This window comes from Budorcas taxicolor, chromosome 2, assembly GCF_023091745.1.
Source record: "Budorcas taxicolor isolate Tak-1 chromosome 2, Takin1.1, whole genome shotgun sequence".
NCBI classification, from domain to species: Eukaryota; Metazoa; Chordata; class Mammalia; order Artiodactyla; family Bovidae; genus Budorcas; species Budorcas taxicolor.
Genome location: NC_068911.1, coordinates 130,464,073 through 130,483,776, shown reverse-complemented (window position 1 = coordinate 130,483,776; position 19,704 = coordinate 130,464,073). Strand labels below are relative to the sequence as shown.

At 39.0% G+C, this 19,704-nt stretch overlaps 1 protein-coding gene and 1 non-coding gene across 2 annotated transcripts; both read right to left on the bottom strand.

Moving 5' to 3' along the window:
- Window positions 1-2,164: 2,164 nt before the first annotated feature.
- COQ10B (coenzyme Q10B) lies at window positions 2,165-19,081 on the bottom strand. The gene is made up of 5 exons (XM_052654433.1): window positions 18,956-19,081; window positions 13,659-13,808; window positions 9,860-10,052; window positions 5,228-5,329; window positions 2,165-3,184 (listed from the first exon to the last, which is right to left on the bottom strand). The coding sequence occupies exons 1-5, from the start codon at window positions 19,069-19,071 to the stop codon at window positions 3,017-3,019; spliced, it is 729 nt and encodes a 242-aa protein (XP_052510393.1). The 5' UTR covers window positions 19,072-19,081; the 3' UTR covers window positions 2,165-3,016.
- On the bottom strand, window positions 7,079-7,180 carry LOC128044000 (U6 spliceosomal RNA). Its single transcript, XR_008198996.1, has one exon. It is a non-coding gene; the product is annotated as a U6 spliceosomal RNA (small nuclear RNA).
- Window positions 19,082-19,704: the final 623 nt, after the last annotated feature.

Below are 19,704 nucleotides of genomic sequence, written 5' to 3'. Positions count from 1 at the left end.
GGCAGCAAGGCAGATTGGCATGTATCTTCAACTGCTCCTGCTCAGTCACTTCAGTCGTTCCGACTCTGTGCGGCTCCATGGACTGTACCAGGCCCCTCTGTCCATGGGATTCTCCAGGCAAGAATACTGGAGTGGGTTGCCATCTCCTTCTCCAATTTTCAGACTACTCAGAGTCAATTTTAAAAGTTTCCAGAGATCAAAAAAAGGATGTTAAAAGTACTGATTATAAGAATTGTCATCAGATTTCTAAGGGGCAGCACTAGCTGCCAAAATACAATGAAGTCAGATCTTCAAATTATGGGGGAGGGGGGACTATTTTTAATGTGGAGTTCTAGCCTCAAGTAAGTTATAAAACAATGACATCTTCAGATACGCAAGGATTCTAAAAATTTAGCTCCCATTTACCCTTTCTTAGGAAGCTACGAGATGATTACTTTTGCATTTTGAGAGTTAAAAAATAAAAAGGAAGCCAAATTTCAGGAAGTAAGTACCCCAAGAGGAGGAGGGGCGATAATTCTAGCATGACTGCCAGGGGTTAAAGCTGCACAACAGCCTGGAGAGCAACCAGTCCAGACTGGAGCAGGATGAAAGAGTGGCTGCAAGTAACGGAATACCCAACTCTAAGTGACTTAAACACTAGAGGTCTGTCATCTCACATAACCAGAGTGCCCACTACTAGGTTGGTTCATTCAACCCTTGATGTTAGGGTTATGAATTGGCTTTTCTGGAATCAATGCCCCTTCCCTTTTTGTGAAAAGATTGCAGATGTAGCTGCAAACTTCACGTCCTCACGTAACCAGGCAAAAACTAAGGAAGAAGTTTCTCTTTGAAGTTTCTTTCCAGAGACCAAAGTCCTATCCCAGTCTTCCCCTCAGATTCCACTGACCAGATGCCAGTTCAAGAAGTTTCTAAAGGTGGTGGGGTTTTTCCCCTTTATGATATGGAAAGCATTTTTTTTTTTTTTTTTGCATTCTCATTGGTGTGTGCATGTGTGCTAAGTCACTTCAGTCGTGTCTGACTCTTTGGGATCCCATGAAATGTATGTAGCCTGCCAGGCTCCTCTGTCCATGGGGATTCTCCAAGCAAGAATACTGGAGTGGGTTGCTGTTCCCTTCTTTAGGGGATCTTTTGGACTCAGGGATCGAACCCGGGTCTCTTTATGTCTTCCGCAATGGTAGGTGGGTTCTTTACCACTAGCGCCACCTTAACACCACAGGTCACAGCCTTCAGAGCAAACACAAGAGCACAGATATTGGAGCCAGACTGCCTGGGTTTTCTCTATCACTTCTAAGACTCACATTCTAATGATACTTGGGGAACCTCATGGGTCAAAGGGATGTGCTAGATCAAGGCAATATTTGGGTATTCCTGGGTTCCCTCACTAAAATACCATCTACATACTATCATAATACCAGCCAGTTATGTCCAACCATTAAGTTAGATTCTGAACCTAAGAACTGACTTATGGTATTTGTAAGAATAGTAGTAAAGTACAGGTTCTTATTTCCATAAACAGAGTAGTACTGTGCCGGGAAAAAAATACCTAGATCTTATCTTTGTCACTTACCAAGAAAAACAATAAAAAATACTTTTCTCATTTAAAAGGTACAAAATTAAAAAAAAAAAATCTGGCATGCAGGATCTTAGTTCCTTGACCAGAGATTGAACCTGTGCTCCCTGCAGTGAAAGCTTGCAGTCTTAACTACTGGACCACCAAGAAAGTCCCAAAAGGTACATAATTATATAAAAACTACTTATGCCATGGGAAAACACTTCATTTGTAAGTGGAAAATTACTTTACCTATGTGAAGGCACAAACCAAGCTCCATGTGAGTGGACTGTATAAATCCTTCACCACAGTATACCTATCACGTGGCAGAGAGCAGCCACTTACAACCGATTAATGCAAACATGCATTCACACAGGGAACTAACCCATGAAGTCCTTGGCTGATCTGAGGAAACAATGGATGATTAATACAAAAGGGTTGTTGGGTAGGGGATGAAGGAAGGAAAGGGGGTTAATACTAACTAAAGGAAGACTGAATTTTGCCCAGATTTGTTTTTGTTAAATATTTTGAGATATTTCAATAACCAAAATAACTGTACAAAAATTAAACAAATTAACTTTATTAAGTTACCACTTCAGTCCTTACGTTGATTTGTTTACAAAAATATCAGTTTGAAATACATTATCGAAAGTGAATACACACAATAAATAGAAAATAAGGATGCATGGTGCTGCAGACACATCAACCAACTTATCTTGATCTATTGCCCACTGCTGTAGACAAATTTGACACAGATTCAGCCTTACTGACACAGCAGTCAAAGTATCAGAGAGACGGTGGCAAACTATGAGAAAGGTAGCTTAAAACTCTGGACCAAAAAAATACTCTCTGGACCACTCACCAAAAAATAAAAATAAAGAATAATTGTTTATCTGGAAGCTAACCTTAGTATAATACTGAATTATCTACTACTATCCATAGGAACAATCTAAAAATAAGAAAAGTGCCAGGGAACCTTCATTAACAGTATTTTTAAGTCAAAGTTTTTACTTTAAATATCTGATGATTACTCAAATATCCTAAGCCATGAGGCAGGCCCTAAGACAATAAGTTATAAATAATCTGAAATTAATAACTTAAACATGATATGGTTAATATAGTACACACTGCATGAGTAGCTCAACCAACCTCTTTCAGGTGAGGTAATAATTAAAAGGTTTAAGTTTACAGTTTCAATTTCTGCTCAAAAGAGTGATATCAGTATTCCAGCAACAGTGATGTCATCCTATTATTGTAAATTTTCTAATATACATACTACTCTGAATTATACTTGATTGAATTCTATGTACATGTGGTTCCATATTCCAAGTGCAAATTTTCAACAGTATGGGTTTATAATCAAAGCTGGGTTTGACAAATGCTTTCTGACTTCTGAAAGCAAATGATGAAAGCACTTCCTAAAAGTGAATAAACTAGATACAAGTAGGTGACCATTTCCTTTTTTCTTTATGTGTGATGAACTTCATGAAGCATCAATTCCCGAGGTATGTTTGTTTCTGGACCATACAGCTTACACGCTCTTCTTTCAAAGGCAGTTACCATCTGCTTTACAACTTCATCGAAAAACAATGTGGCAAGCTGAGAGTGTAGAAGTGAGCGAAATTCAAAAGAAATCTGTAGGAAAATGTTAATAACTATTTTAGAAAGACCCTTCTTTTACTAAATCTCTACTTAGGGTAATGGTGTTTGCACAGTCAAACGGGCTAATTGGCCCAATACCTAAGGCAGAGCAATATGGGCCTATATCTAGATGAGATTTTTAACATTGATAAGAGGGACTTTTTTACTGTTGTAAGCACAACAGTGGCTACACAACAAACGTAAATAAAACAGAGTCAATGAATTTCATTTTATGGCAAAGAGTCTGATTTTATTAAGTTAAAAAAAAACTGGAAAAAAAGCTTTGCTAAATGAATATCATATTTATCACTTTAGCTTCTTATTAGTGTGTCCCTTTAAGAGCTACCTTCCTTCCCAAAAAGAAATGGTAGCTCAGCTGGTAAAGAATCCACCCGCAATGAGCGAGACCTGGATTCGATCCCTAGGTTGGGATGATCGCCTGGAGAAGGGAACAGCTACCTACTCTAGTGTTCTTGCCTGGAGAATTCCATGGACAGAGGAGCCTGGCAGGCTACAGTTCGTGGGGTCACAAAGAGTCGGTCACGACTTCCCAAAAGGAAGTAAGGAAGGGAAGTGATCTCTCTGATAGGTTATCCCACAAGTTAATACCAGAAAGGTGAGGTTAATCCACAAACTAGATGGCAAAGGTGCTTCCATCTTAAAGTAGACAAGGATTTAAATTTCATTTATATCCCCTCAAGACTGAATTCAAAGCAACCAGTTTGAGAAATAATGCCTTAAGGATGAAATATCCACTAACTTTCAAAAGTTTTAATTTTTAATTTTAAAACAATTTTGCTTATTAAAAAGTTGCAATAATACCACTAAGATTTCTCATATGCCCACCACCCAGATTTCAGGTTTTATATAACCACAGTGCAATTAAAACCAGGAGATTAAAAGACAAGAGTTAATATTACTAGATAGTAATGCTATTATCTACTCTATAGAGGTTTCATTCAAATTTCCCCAAGTGTTCCATTATTGTCCACTAATTTTTATGAAAAAATTATGAAATGAAAATGAAAGCAACCTAAGAGCTGAGACCAGCATACAGTAATTTACTCAAAATTATAACCATATTTTAAAATGTAAGCCTGAGCTGCAAATACAGGAACCAACTCATGTAAATAGAAAGCCACACAAGTGACTTTAAGTTTGCTGTAGCTAAGGTGATATGAACAAGAAAATATCAATACCATAGTGCTTAAATTTAAAAATATATTTTCCTTTGCATTTTATTTCTGCAATTCATAAGATGCAGATCAATGTACACATTTCATTTGGTGTTACATTGTTATTAAGCTGGTAGTAGGCAAGACATGTGTCTTATCATCTATGGACTTGCAAAAACTAGAAAATAGAGAAGGCATTCAAGGTTTCGGGAAAGAGAGAAAGAGAAAAGGTCATTGGCATTCTTTCCTTTTCGTTGACTGTGCCATGCAGCATGAGGGATCTTAGTCCCCAGCCAGGGATTGAACCAGTGTCCCCTGCAGTGGAAGTGTAGAGTCCTAACCACTGGACTGCCAGGGAATTTCCCCTAGCATTCTGTCTTATAAAATTAGTGCCAAAAAAAAAAAAAGAATAGCCAGTGCAGAAAAAGATATTCAATACTCAGAAATTTGAGATTAAAAAAAAAAGTCTTATAGTAATTGTTATGCATAAGTGTGTGTGTGTGTGCGCACGCGCGAGTGCATGTGAGCACGCTCAGTTGCTCAGTTGTGTTCAGCTCTTTCCATCCCCATGGACTAGGGCCCCCAGGCTCCTCTGTCCATCGGATTTTCCAGTCAAGAATACTGGAGTGAGTTGCCATTTCCTACCCCAGGGGATCTTCTTGACCCAGGGACTGAACCTGAATCTCTGGCGTCTCCTGCATTGGCAGGCGGATTCTTTACCACTGAACCACCTGAGAAGCCTAATCGCTATGCATGCAGTTTACTAATTATAGCATCTGGGTTCTAATAAAAATGAATTACTCCTTCTTTACCAACTTTATTTGATATTTGGAACAAATAGAGAGCTTTATGAGAGACTTACTGAAAAATCCAAAGTACAAGTTCTTGGGTAGCCAGGAAGACCTGGGCTAAAACGCCAAACAGTCTCCAAATGATTGAAGAGCTTCCCATCAGTACAGGATGCCTAGAACAAAATGAAACAAAACAAAAATCAGTAAAATACCACTCGGATTGTCCAGAATCTATAACTGAGGATGCTTTAGTTGAAAGTAAATATGTTTATAGATTAGACCACAGGTGACAAAAAGATCTCTTTAGCTTGGTACTAGGAAGAGATCTCTTGCCGACATAAGCCATTTTCCTTTCTCCTGGGATTCCCAAGATTACTACCAATTCTCTCTTCCACTGCTGCCACCCACTGTGCTACTTCAGAGTTCTCCCCCCACAACAAAATAGGGAGTTACTATCTGGAAGTTTATTTCCAGCTCTGCCACTTATTAGTGATCCTGAACAAGTTAATTCCCTGTAATGTATTTCCTTAACCTGTAAAATGAGCATAATGCCTATTTTTTACCATCACTATGAGATGGCTAAATTTAATACTTGTAAGGAATCTGGCATAGATCCCTACAACAATTCTGTAATTCTTGCCTGCCCAAAGATCTTCCTTATCAATCACATTTACTTTCTCTAACTCACTATTCTTTATCTCTAGGGGCCTCTATGGTTCCAGTTTTCTTGTTAAGTCTAGTCCTGACTCATTCCTTTCTGACCTCTCACCTCTTCGGTGCTTGTTATTTCACATACGTGTGTACACTGAAACATAATACACAGTGATACTATGTGCAGTGCAATCTGACATGTCCCATTCTCTAGCATTAAAAAATGCCAGTTGAGACCCATCCAAGAGTTGCCTTCCAGTGTGAAAAATGGTGGCCAGGACCACAGTTACTAAGACACTGTCAGAACTGGTTATGACCTTGAATGAAGTTCAACTTCTTTATTTACTATCCTAAGATGCCATCTGGGCTTTATTATACTAGAAGACAACTGACCTCAAGAATATATATGCTATGTTCCCTCAAAAGCAGGCTATTTTTAAACTCTTGTTTGAAAGTCTTGGGCTTCCCAGGTGGCTCAGCCGGTAAAGAATCCGCCTGCAATGAGGGAGACCTGGGTTCAATCCCTGCATTGGGAAGACCCCCTGGAGAAGGCAAAGGCTAACCACTCCAGTATTCTGGCCTAGAGAATTCCACGGACTATACAGTCCATGGATTCGCAGAGTCGGACACGACTAAGTGACTTTTACTTTCACTACTATAGAATCATTATAAATTGCACCCATACTAAAAAGCATTTTAAAAGAAATGCTCTATTCACATTTATTAAAAAACTTTTAATTTTTAATATGGAAACCAGTGAAAGTTTTAATGACAAAAAAGTCATTAAAGTAAAAAAATATCTTCAAGGCTTCTTGCCTTCTGAGATGGCCCACACTCTGTTAAGTTTCTTCTAAATAAATCTAGTTCGTATTAAAAAAAAAAATTTTTTCCCCAAAGCATTTGGCTTTATACTTGGTTCAATAATGAATATCTAATTTTTAAAACCATCAAAAATCTATAATAAAATATTATTTCAGTTATCCAACTTTATTTTTTTTTTTTGGCTGTGCCGTGCGGCTTGTTTTATCTTTTGTCCCCCAATCAGGGATCAAACCTGTGCTCCCTGCAGTGGAAAAGTGAGGTTTCAACACTGGACCACCAGGGACGACCTTTTTTTTTTAACTGGAGGGTAACTGCTTTCAGTCATGTGTTGGCTTCTGCCATACAGCAATGTGAATGAGCCTTAAGTATACATATATCCTCTCCCTCTGGAACTTCCCCCCAATTCCCCACCCCTCTAGGTGGTCACAGAGTACCACAATGAGCTCCCCCAAAATACGGAATGGTTCATGAATTTGCATTCATCTTTGTGCAGGGATCATGCTGATCTTCTTTATATTGTTCCAATTTTAGTATATTTGCTGCTGAAGCAAGCAATTTATTTACTTTTATTTCTAATTTTTTACAACTTTTTCAGTTACCCAACTTTAAGGTAAAGCATTCCATCCTTCTTTACAATCATGTATGAAGCTTATAAGAAATTTAATAGTAAGGGAAAAAAAAATTTAATAGTAAGGGAGAAACAGCTGTTGGGAATAATCACTACAATATAGCACCTTCCTCTGACTATGTTTTTAACAAAATTTGGCAGTGCTGTACTTGTATCAATAACCTAGCCCAAGGACCCACAGATTTTTACTGGTATGTTTTGATAGGGACAATACTGCCAATGGTCTCATTCCTAACAGAGATACTGAACACAGCAAGTGGGCTTCTGGCCCTTACAGACTGATGAATCTATGATTCATGTAGAATCACTGACATGTCAAGTCACAGGCACATTTGGGGCAGCTAATAAAAAATGTCACAGCTTTTGTTGCTTTCTTGGTTCTAATTTTTATTTTATGTCATATATATATACATAAGGTATTAAGATCTAGAACCTGAGCCCAGGGAAAATTAAAAGCTGAACATAGCTGTGTTTTATTCTCAAATATGTCTTTAAATATTAGCACATTAAGTGAGGCAGCTTATTTTAATAGAAAAATAATTTGGGACTCAGACATAAACAGTACGAATTTGTGTGTACCTTGGGTCTCCAGAACAACCCTCAAATGCTGCCTAACCTTTAGGTCGTGCTAACATGCTAAGTTGCTTCAGTCATGTCCAACTCTTTGCGACCTCACAGACTGTAGCCTGCCAGGCTCCTCTGTCCGTGGGATTCTCTAGGCAAAAATAATGGAGATGGTTGCCATTTCCTCCTCCAGGGGATCTTCCTGACCCAGGAATTGAACCCCAGTCTCTTATGTCTCCTGCATTGGCAGGTGGGTTCTTTACCACTAGTGCCACCTGGGAAGCCCTTAAATAATAAATTAGCACATTAAGTGAGGCAGCTTATTTTGATGGAAAAATAATTTTGGAATCAGACATACACAGTATAAATTTATGTGGGCTCTTAATTTCTCTAAGCCTCCTAAAATTAAAATAGTAATATATAATACATACTATTATAATTAAAAAAAGTTTCCTGCCTCCTTGGCAGTGCTGAAGGTTACTGAAATTACTATGAACATCTGGATATACAGGAACACAGGAACACAGCAGTGAGAACTTCATAAACAAAAGCCTCATAACTGAGGATTCAGAGATGAAAAAGAAGATCTCCCATTCCCTTAAGTAGCTCGATTCTGTCAAGCAGAAATCCAAAGGAAGAAAGAAGTTATACTAAAGAGTGGTAAAAGAAATAAATAAAGCACATGCAAAGCCTAGAGGAATCACCGAGGTAGAACAGACTAGCCATATGAAAGGAAAGGGAGAAAGCAGGCTGGGATTTGAAGGATTAACAGGCAAAGAATCAAGTTCATTACAGAGAGAAGAGGGAACAATAAGCAAAGGCACAGGGCTGTGGAGTAAGTACTATACGGTACATTCATGGAAGTCAGGGAAAGGAAGAAAGCCAGGGGAGAAAATGATATGGTTTTAGAGTTCTTTAGTTAGATGCAGGATATGTTAAGATTGAAGTTATAAGAATCTGAATGGTAAGAGATTGAGGTCACGGGACTCAATTGTAAGATTTATAGAGATATTCGCTGTTGTCAGACAGACTGTAGTCTTGGCTGTGTAACCCTGGGCAAGCTATCTAACTCTTCCAAGGCTCAGCATACTCGAGGATAAAAATTTGCACCTCAAAGGTCGGTTGTGAAGATTAAACAATTCAAGTAAAGCACTGTAGAGCTTAATACATTAGCTACTATAAGACAGGCAGTGCACTATAGTAGGTAAAAACTGCAAAACTATGAGGCAAACAGGTGGGTATGGGGCACGGACTTTTAAGTGGAGTTGACGTTTTGACAGTGGGACTAGGGTGGACTCCAATGTCTTAGCTTCACTGGACAGTATATTCTTTCTGGTATGAGAGCTGCATGTCCTCAATGACTGACAAAGAGGTGAAAAAGGCACTTAGCTCTGGCCAATAACCAAGAAATGATACCACCACTAAATCAAGTGGGCACAAAATACAACTCAAGCTTTGAAAGTCTTTGTTCACCACACTCTAGGAAGTCAAAATAAATGGTAGTGTAACTCTGGAGTTCTCCTTTTTCATGTGTTGAAGTCTGAGTGCCTTTTCTATGTATGTACCCTTCTCTGAGAAGGGTAAGATGATTAACACAATGCATGCAACAGCACCTGGCATGTCAGTACCTGGTACATGGCAGGATGACTTCAACAATGTTTATATTCTCCACTTTATATCTTTTCTATCTTTCTTCATCCTCTCACCACTTTCCCTGCCTTAACTTAAAAAAAAAAAGCACAAGTATCAATATTAAATTAAAACATTTCTCACTTGTGTGGCTGAATCTTTCCTAGGGGTCAGCAGCTCAACAGAAGGACAAAAGAAAAAGCTTCTCATTTCCATGTTCTAGTTAAATTTATATTTGGAAAGAATATTACTAATATTGTATAAAATAACACAACTTAAGTGATATAACAGTTTGTTTTTCCCTCCTCCTATTAGTTTAGGGAAATCTTCTTAAGCTATTATACATTAATCCATTTAATATATCACTAGTTGAGGAATATTTAAAAACAACAAAAAACAAAACCATTACCTTCACCAAATGCGGTTTCACCAAGGTTACTACTGATGTATAGCGCTCCAATACAGGTGGAAACCCAATTTCTAATCGTGTTTTGCAGTATCCAGATCTCCTTGATATTACATCTGATTTTTTACACCAAGGAACAAAATGCTTGTAATCCTCCATTCCAGATACTACATCATACATTTCCTGCATAGAATAACTTTAAAAACAAAAGGAAAGGTGTTAACTGCACCTATTTATACAGTACATATACACTTTAAATCAGCGGTCCCCAACCTTCTTGGCATCAGGGGCTAGTTTTATGAAAGACAATTTTTCCATGGAGTGGGGAAGAGAGGATGGTTTCAGGATGATTCAAGTACATAACATTTATTGGACACTTTATTGCTATTATTATTACATCAGCTCCACCTCAAATCATCAGGTATTAGACCTCAGAGATTGGGGACCCCTGCTTTAAACTGAATAAATAATAAAACTTACTGTGTATGAAGCAAGAAGTCATTTGGCACACACATTACTACTGCTTTATAATAAATGGCTGATGAATTATGGTACATTCATACTGTGGAACTCGTCAGTTATCTAAAAGGATTAAGATCAAATGTACAGTTCACCCTTGAACAACACAGGTTTGCCCTGTGTGGGTCTACTTACATAAGAGTTTTTTTGATAAATATAGTACTTGTATTTTTGTTTTACAGATTTTTTAATTAAATGTGGGGGAGAGTTTGTGTTCAATTAGAAATCACAGTATGTAGAATCAAATAAACTAAGGTTTGAGTCTTGATTTTATACCAGCTGTTTCAGCTTCCTGCCTTTGGATAAATCATTTAATCAATTCCTTGTTTTCAAACAGAAATAGCAGTATGCAGATTTTTTTTTTTTACCGTGTGGGGGTCTGTACTCCCAAACCCCCATCTTTCAAGGGTCAACCATATACTTTAGAGCAAAGAGGTTTAAAATATATTGCTATATGAAAAAAGGCACAAATATCAAGTGTTTAATAATTGAGGAAATACACTATATACTTACAATATTTCTTAGACAGATAATAAAATTGTATATATCTTGTCTGCTTTATATACAACTTTATTATCCATTTGAGAAATGGATATAAGTATATACTATAATTCCTCAATTTTAAACATTTGGTATTTGCTTTTTCTGAAAATAATTATGTTAATAGACTGTAATGAAAATATATTTTAAAAGTCCTAAAAGGATATAAATTAAACAATTACCAGTTGTAATTCAGGAAGAAAAGAGTAGGATTAAAAACAGACTCTTTAATATATATATTTCTATTTTTTCTTTTGTGTCTTTTTAAAATTCTTTTTTTCTATTTTCTTCTGTTTTTTTCTTTTCATTCTAGTATATATACTTCTAAATTGTTAAGTATTTATACAAGTATGCAAACATTTTGTAATTAAGAAAAAAAATCAATTCTATAACACAAAAAAGGGGAATTTCTCACTCTTTATGAGCCAGCCTAACACCCTGCCAACCCAAACTTCACAAAGAACATAAAAAATCCATAAACCCATATTACCTGTGAGTACTGAAGCAAAACTTCTAGGTAAAATACCAGCATATATAATCCCAGTAATATATTAAAAAAATAAAACAATCAAATGCAACTCATATAAGGATGTATGGATGAATCATCCATAGTACATACAATCAACCATACATAGTATGGATGGTTCAGTACTAAGAATTATTACAACCATATTATTTAGCCAAAACAAAATCGTTGTATGATTCCCTTCACAGATAGTAAAATATAAGCAGCATTACTATTAGCATTAGAAAGAAACCAATGATGCCATCATTACTGTCATTTGACATTGTTCTAAAATGTCAAAGAAATTAAATCAGAGTATGAAATATGGGCACACGTGTGGAAAAGAATTAAGCAAAATTATAAACTGGCAGGTGACATGACTATCAAATCAAAAATGAATCAATCAAGAATTCAGTGAGGTAGCCTGTTAAGAAATGTATAAAAATTAATACTGTTTCTATACTAACAAGTATAAAACAGTCGCATACAAATGCAAAATACCTAGAAATAAATTCCACAAAGATACATCAGGGTTTAAATAAAAAAAAAAAAAAACCACACACCACACTGTGGATACATATAAAGACCACTGAACAATGAAAACCAAACACGTATTATTCTCGGTTATAAAGAGTCAAGACTGCTAAAATAGAACTCATCTCAAAATGATGCAGTGAACAACCACATTCTAAATTTCAAAAGGGTATGTCTGGAATATGACAGAATGAGTGTTTATATATATTTAAATTAATCTTTATGATCATGAAATGAGGCCCACAGAGGAAAGAGTAAACACACCTACTCTACTCTCCCCATGTTCTCAGACACTTGGAAATAAATGCCAATATAAATCCCATGAAGATGTATGAGACCCGCTAGCCTGGAAGCTATTTGCATAAAAGTAGTCTATTATGTTCAAATATCAATTCTAAAACATAGTAGTTTCATGTGAGCCTGACTAAGTTGCTTAACCTCTCAATTTTCTTCATCCATAGTTGAAAAATACCTCTACTGAGTTATTTTAAGGGTTAAAGGAAATAGTTTTGACATAATGCACAATGCTTACTAAGCACTTCATAAATGGTAGCTATTATGTGTTTATATCAAACAATATATGGGGGAAGGTGATCATTAGATAAGACCAATTTGTAGTAAAAAGAATTTTAGCATGAGAAAGAATAAGGAAACAAGAAAGAATAAATAAATATGGTGGGAAAAATAAGCTTTGGAGTCATGACACAACATAATTTCTCAGCTTCAGTTTCTTCATCTTTACAATGGGAAAAATACCTAGATCACATGATTACTGTGAGAATTAAATGAAACAATATAGAGCAGCCAGCAGGCCTGTCAAATGCAAGTTCACAGTAAAAGGGAGATATTATTAGTAATTCAAAAGTAAAGCAGACCAATTCACTATTTGATTTTTCATCTTTTTGTTGCCATTTCTGTTTTTAAGACACCATCTGGGGCAAAGATGTCTACCTATCCAAGTATTAAGGCTTGCTTTACGTGGTATTCTTGCTGGCCACCAGTAGGCTACAAATTAAACCGCTGTCACATGACTACTTCTTGCCAGTAATATCTGAGAGTAAGCACTGTGTGTCACTTCCAGGACCAATATGATTAAGCATCAGGTGTTTCTTTTTAAGAGATCCTGAAGACCAAGGAATCACAAAAGTACCAAGTTGGATGGGGCCTAGGTTCTTGCCTGACTCTGTAAACAGTTTTATTGGAACACAACCATGCCCATTTATTACACATTGTCCACTGTTAGTTCTGGGCTACATTGACCATGTTGAGTAGTTGCAACAAAGACAGTATGGCCCAAAAACCTATTTACCAACTGGCCCTTTACAGAAAAAGTCTGCCAACCTCAGCTCTGGATGGTAGGGGCCTCTTAGCATGTTTATATATACTTACCTATGTATGTGTGTATGTGTGTAGGTGAGGGAGCTATACAAACATATTTGGTCCAACATATCAGTAATGATGCCACTATAAAAAAGAACAGTGTACAAAAATGCAGGACATCAACAGTTTATTTTCTTTAAATGTCAAGATTTAAACCTATCCTATATAAAGTTACCATATTCATTCAACCAGTATTTATAAAATAGCAAGGGTGAGAAAATCAGAGCTTGGTCTGTAAGAAACGAATCTAGAAAAAAAGAAGCACAATATTCTAAAGAACATTGTGAACATGCTCTTTTAATAGATCTATTACTATATACAAACCCTATAATTCTCCTTTCTGAATATTCTTTTCTTTTGTTTATTAATGGTGCAGCAATTCTGAAGAAGGTTCTTGCACGTATCTTCTTAGGAAAAACTGAGGTATGTAGTGGAAGAGTTCTGCTCATCAGTATACCACAGGAAGCTAAATAACTAAAAAGACAGAAATTACCTGATTGAGTAACACTGACAATTAAGAGCAAACAAAGTAGAGACCGTTAAATAACAATCATACTTCAGATGTTTGCAACCTTAGAATATTTCCGAGAAATTACGCATGCAAGAAATAAGCTTCTTGGGCACCATAAAGAAAACTAAAAATACCAGCTTACAGTTAGGGTTAGAGCCTTCAGACACAACAGGTATCTCTCAGAGCTGGCTTTTAGTCTGCAGTCATGTGTTAACAACATATTACTGCCCTAGGATGGGAGAACAGTCATTGTCCAATTTTTAACTCATCTACCCACCTTGTTTTCCCAGCTGCATCCACATGACAGCTGAAATTAGGTCCCTGTCTCCACTGTATATGTGGTGGGCCTGTCAGACCTATTGCTCAATTATCTTTTACCTTCCAATCTCCATTTCCATGTGTGTATGTAAAAACATATGTCAAGGTAATTAGAATGTTAACTGTTTAGGGTACTTCATAATACAGATGCCTGGTATGCTCTTGTTCACCTATATATTTTTAGCCTTTACACTAGTAAGATTATTTCATAACTATTATACACTACTATTTGTACATTAATTCACATATTTATTGAGCTGCTATTCTGTGCCAGGCACTAGGGACATAATGGTGAATAAAACAAATATAAAGATTATATTCTAGTTGAGGATTAAATAAGCCACTAAAATAGAAATGGGTGTGGGGACATGTAATTAGGACCTCCTTTAGATAGGGTGATGCAGGAAGTCCTCCGAGGTTGTATTTCAGCTGAGGCATAATGGATAAGCAGGAGTTATTCCAGCTGAGCTATTTCAAATCCTAAAAGATGATCCTGTTAAAGTGCTGCACTCAATATGCCAGCAAATTTGGGAAACTCAGTAGTGGCCACAGGACTGGAAAAGGTCAGTTTTCATCCCAATTCTAAAGAAGGGAAATGTCAAAGAACATTCAAACTACTGCACAGTTGCACTCATTTCACATGCTAGCAAAGTAATGCTCAAAATCCTTCAAGCTAGGCTTCAACAGTATGTGAATTGAGAACTTCTGGATGTATAAGCTGGATTTAGAAAAGGCAGAAGAAAAGAGATCAAATTGCCAACATCTGGTGAATCATAGAAAAAGCTAGAGAATTCCAGAAAAACATCTGCTTCATTTACTATGCTAAAACCTTTGGCTGTGCAGGTAAACAACAAAGTGTGGAAAATTCTTAAAGAGATGGGAATACCTGACCACCTTATCTGCCTCCTGAGAAACCTATATGCCGAGAAGCAATAGTTAGAACCAGACATGGAACAATAGACTGGTTCCAAATTGGGAAACTAGTATGTCAAGGCTGTATATTGTCACTCTGCTTATTTAGCTTATATGCAGAGTACATCATGAGAAACGCTGGGCTGGAAGCAGCACAAGCTGGCATCAAGATTGTTGGGAGAAATATCAATAACCTCAGATATGCAGATGATACCACCCTTATGGCAGAAAGCAAAGAGGAACTAAAGAGCCTCTTGATAAAGGTAAAAGAGGAGAGTGAGAACTCTGGCTTAAAACTCAACATTCAGAAAACTAAGATCATGGCATCTGGTCCCATCACTTCATGGCAAATAGATGGGAAGCAACGGGAACAGTGACAGACTTTATTTTCTTGGGCTCAAAAATCACTGTGGGTGGTGACTGCAACCATGAAATTAAAAGATACTTGCTCCTTGGAAGAAAAACTATGACAAACCTAGACAGCGTATTAAAAAGCAGAGACATTACTTTGCCTACAAAGGTATGTATAGTCAAAGCTATGGTTTTTTCAGTCATGTACAGATGTAAGAGCTGGAAAATAAAAAAAGGCTGAGCACCAAAGAACTGATGCTTTTGAACTGTGGTACTTTAGAAGACTCCTGAAAGTACGTTGGACTGCAAGGAAATCAAACCAGTCAATACTAAAGGAAATCAACCCTGAATATTCATTGGAAGGACTGATGCTGAAGCTGAAGCTTCAATACTCTGGCCACCTGATGTGAAGAGCCAACTCACTGGAAAAAATCCTGATGCTGGGAAAGATTGAAGGCAGGAGGAGAAGAGGATGATAGAGAATGACATGGTTGGATGGCATCACTGACTCAACGGACATGAGTTTGAGCAAACTCTGGGACATGGTAAAGGACAGGGAACCCTGGCATGCTGCAGCACATGGGGTTGCAAAGAGTCAGACACCACTGAGCAACTGAACAACAACTACAGCCATGTAAAGGGTGAAACAGGTATGTATGTACATAATGTGTGTGTACACATATATAAGATCTCTCTCTCATACACACATATGTGTGTGTCTGTACATGGGAGGAGGAGAGGTAGATACAGACCATTCCAAGTACTAGGCAAAGAGCCTGGCAGCATTCAGACTCTCAAAAAGATTAACAGTGAAGCAGAAGTATAGCAAGCCAGGGCGAGAGCCCGATGAAATAATGTTAGCGAGAGAGGCTGCAGCTGGATCATGCTGGGGACTACTGGTCAGTATAAAGCAATTTGGTATTTATTCTCAATGAGATGCTCTTAAAGTGTTCCACCTAAGAGAATATTTCATTAAATCAGGTCTTCAAGTTATTTTTTTAACAGAGAAAGGAGTGGCCTGGTGAAATCTCATGTTACATATAAAATTAGATTCATATAAAATATGATTTACGTATAAATAAAACTTCTTTAAGGACACTGACATCCCATAGTGTGGCTGGAAGAGAAAATTGAGTTAAAGAATGATTAAAGAAACTGGGGCTATTCAGTAAGAAGATCAGGGATGGACTGTAAGGAGATCAAACCAGTCAACCCTAAAGGAAATGAACTCTGAATATTCACTGGAAGGACTGATGCTAAAGCTGAAACTCCAATGCTTTGGCCACCTGATGTGAAGAGCCCGACTTATCAGAAGAGACCCTGATGCTGGGAAAGATTGATGGCGAAAAGAAAAGAGGGCAGCAGGAGGATGAGATGGTTAGACAGCATCACTGACTCAATGGACATGAGTTTGAGCAAACTTCAGGAGACGGTGGAGGGCAGAGCCTGGCATGCTACAGTTCATGAGGTCGCAAAGAGTTGGATGTGACGTAGACACAGAACAGCAAGAACTAGTGCAAAAAGAACAGAATGAGAGAGAAGGCAATAGTGAACTAGAGACGGAAGTAAGATGTAACAGGTGCTATGTGGGTGGAGGAAAAATGACCAAGTGACAGTCCATGGGGGTCACAAACAGTCGGACAGGACTGAGCACAATAGGAGTTTTCTGATCAGTTTGCATATTATGGTTACAATGCCCTGGACAACACATCCATCTTCATACTTTATCAAGAACAGTATGTCTTCAACTACAATATGAGAACCTTACAGTCATACACATGTTTAAACGATAGAATGAAAACTGAACAAAAGGAGGACAGTTTTTTGGTCACTAAACTTCCAGTACAACCTAAATACTGTATTATAATAAAGGCCAGAATCAGCCTTGCAATGAACTCATAAATTATCTCCCTTTTCATTATCATGAACAGTAAATATTTAGACTGAAATTTAAACCTTAATTTGATCACTAAAGCAATTTTTTTTCTCAAAAGTAACAGCCAGCATTTTATAAGAGCAATACAAGCAGTAAAGTAAGATACAGTGTTCTGCTTGGAACTTTTTAAAGCTATTTCCTAAAGCAAGAGTAAAGGATGTGAAATGATTTTATTTCAGTTTCGACCAAAAAATGTCTAAAAGGATTTAGAGTTGATTGGGTTGTTGATATCTTAAAAAATTCATTGACTCTAAATGTCCTGGAAGGAGCTCAACCAGATTTGTGCTTTCTCCCTCCATCCTGTACAGATTAAAACTGAATTAATTTTAAAAGTTAACTTTAATTTTCGAGCATAATTTATTGAAGTGTCATTAATAGAAGGAAGCTGGTGGAAATATGGAAAATTTCATGTCTCCTCTTCCATTAAGTGAAAGTGAAGTCGCTCAGTCTTGTCGGACTCTTTGAGACCACATGGACTATAGCCTACTAGGCTCTCCATCTATGGGATTTTCCAGGCAAGAGTACTGGAGTGGGGTTGCCATTTCGTTCTCCAGGGGATATTCCCAATCCAGGGATTGAACCCAGATCTCCCGCATTGTAGGTAGACGCTTTACCGTCTGAGCCACCAGGGAAGCCCTCTTCCATTACTTACCAAAAGAGAACCAACCTGGAAAATCGAAGGCAGACTCTGACTCAAGGTTACAGGACTGCTAACTTACAATGGCAGGGAAAAAAAAAAAAAAATCCAAGTCCCCTACTTCGGCTTCGGTTTAGTTTAGCTAGCACTAAAGTAGAGAAGGCAATGGCATCCCACTCCAGTACTCTTGCCTGGAAAATCCCATGGATGGAGGAGCCTAGTGGACTGCAGTCCATGGGGTCGCTAAGAGTCAGACACGACTGAGCAACTTCACTTTCACTTTTCACTTTCATGCATTGGAGAAGGAAATGGCAACCCAATCCAGTGTTCTTGCCTGCAGAATCTCAGGGACGAGGGAGCCTGGTGGACTGCCGTCTATGGGGTCGCACAGAGTTAGACACGACTGAAGCGACTTAGCAGCAGCACTAAAGTGGGGACGGGGGTGGGCAAAGACCGCTACCAGAAACTGGGGAAAGCACCTCTGGCCACTGGACACTCTGGAGGAACAAAAGGGGACTCACTGACAGGCCACAAACTCCCACATCCATCAGCCCCAACTCCTGCGCCGCAGTTATAACTTCCGGAGAACAGCAGCAGTAGGCCGTAGGGGCGGAGACCGGAAGAGCCCAAAGGCACCCCCACCCCACCCGGCATCAAGTGGCTGTATCAGCTGCTTCCAAGTCGCTGAGCGAAATGATTCACCGCCTCTCGCAAGGGCTGGGAACCACAAACAAGACGGGGCGACCAGAACAGGCTGGCGACCCTCCGGCCAAGGGGGCGGAGAGAGGGGGCCTGAGTCCGTCACTTGCCGAAGGCAGTAGTAGGCCCTTTGTCTACATAGACGCGGAAACGCATCCGATCCGCCTGCCTCACCGCAAATGTCCCGGGTCCCCTTGCTCAACAGGCCGTGGGGAGGGAGAAATTACCCTCGCTGCGGCGCCCCCGTTGTTCATTACCTGACGTTCCTCGCAGGCACCTGCGCTGGAGCCGGGACTCTGGCGGCTGCCGCAGACTTCGGATGGCATCCCGAAACCACCTTTTTCAGAGCTCTTTGACCTATCCGAGCTGCCATGATGATCTTACTGAAGCCGGTCTCCAGTAAACCCGGACCAGGCCCACGGCACCGCCCTCCTCTGGCGGCCCGGGCCACGCGGCGTAGCCGCCCTCCAGCCAATCAGCGGGCCCCCTGGGCGGTCAGACACGCCCCATTTTCCTCTTTCCTATTGCGCAAAGCTGACGCACACTCCTACTGCCACAGAGCGCACTGTAAACGGGCTACGTCATCCGCCGGCCAATCAGAGGGACCGCAGAGCCGCATGGACGAATCCCTCTAGGCCGGCGGGTGTTCAGTTCCCGCCGTGCTCTGACGTAAGAATTACCTTGACCGCTCCCCGCTGCAGCAGCTCAGGAAGTGTTCCTCGGATTCACCAACCGCCATGGTTCTCTAGAGGCTGCTTCCGTTCGCGAGGCCAGCCACGTGAGCCCAGCGCAGGGGCGGGAGGAAGCCCGAGGTTCTGAGTATCGATTATGTAACTGTACGAATCGGTGAGTGCTGGGCTGAAACTGCCACCCCTGCAGGCTGCGAAATATGGCGTCAGTCTTGCTGTTAATGAATGTACCTGATGTCCTTACCCCGTGAGGTTGTTATGAGGGCAATATAATAAGGTTATGGCCTTAGAGAAGAGACTCGGTTCTGTTTGCCTTC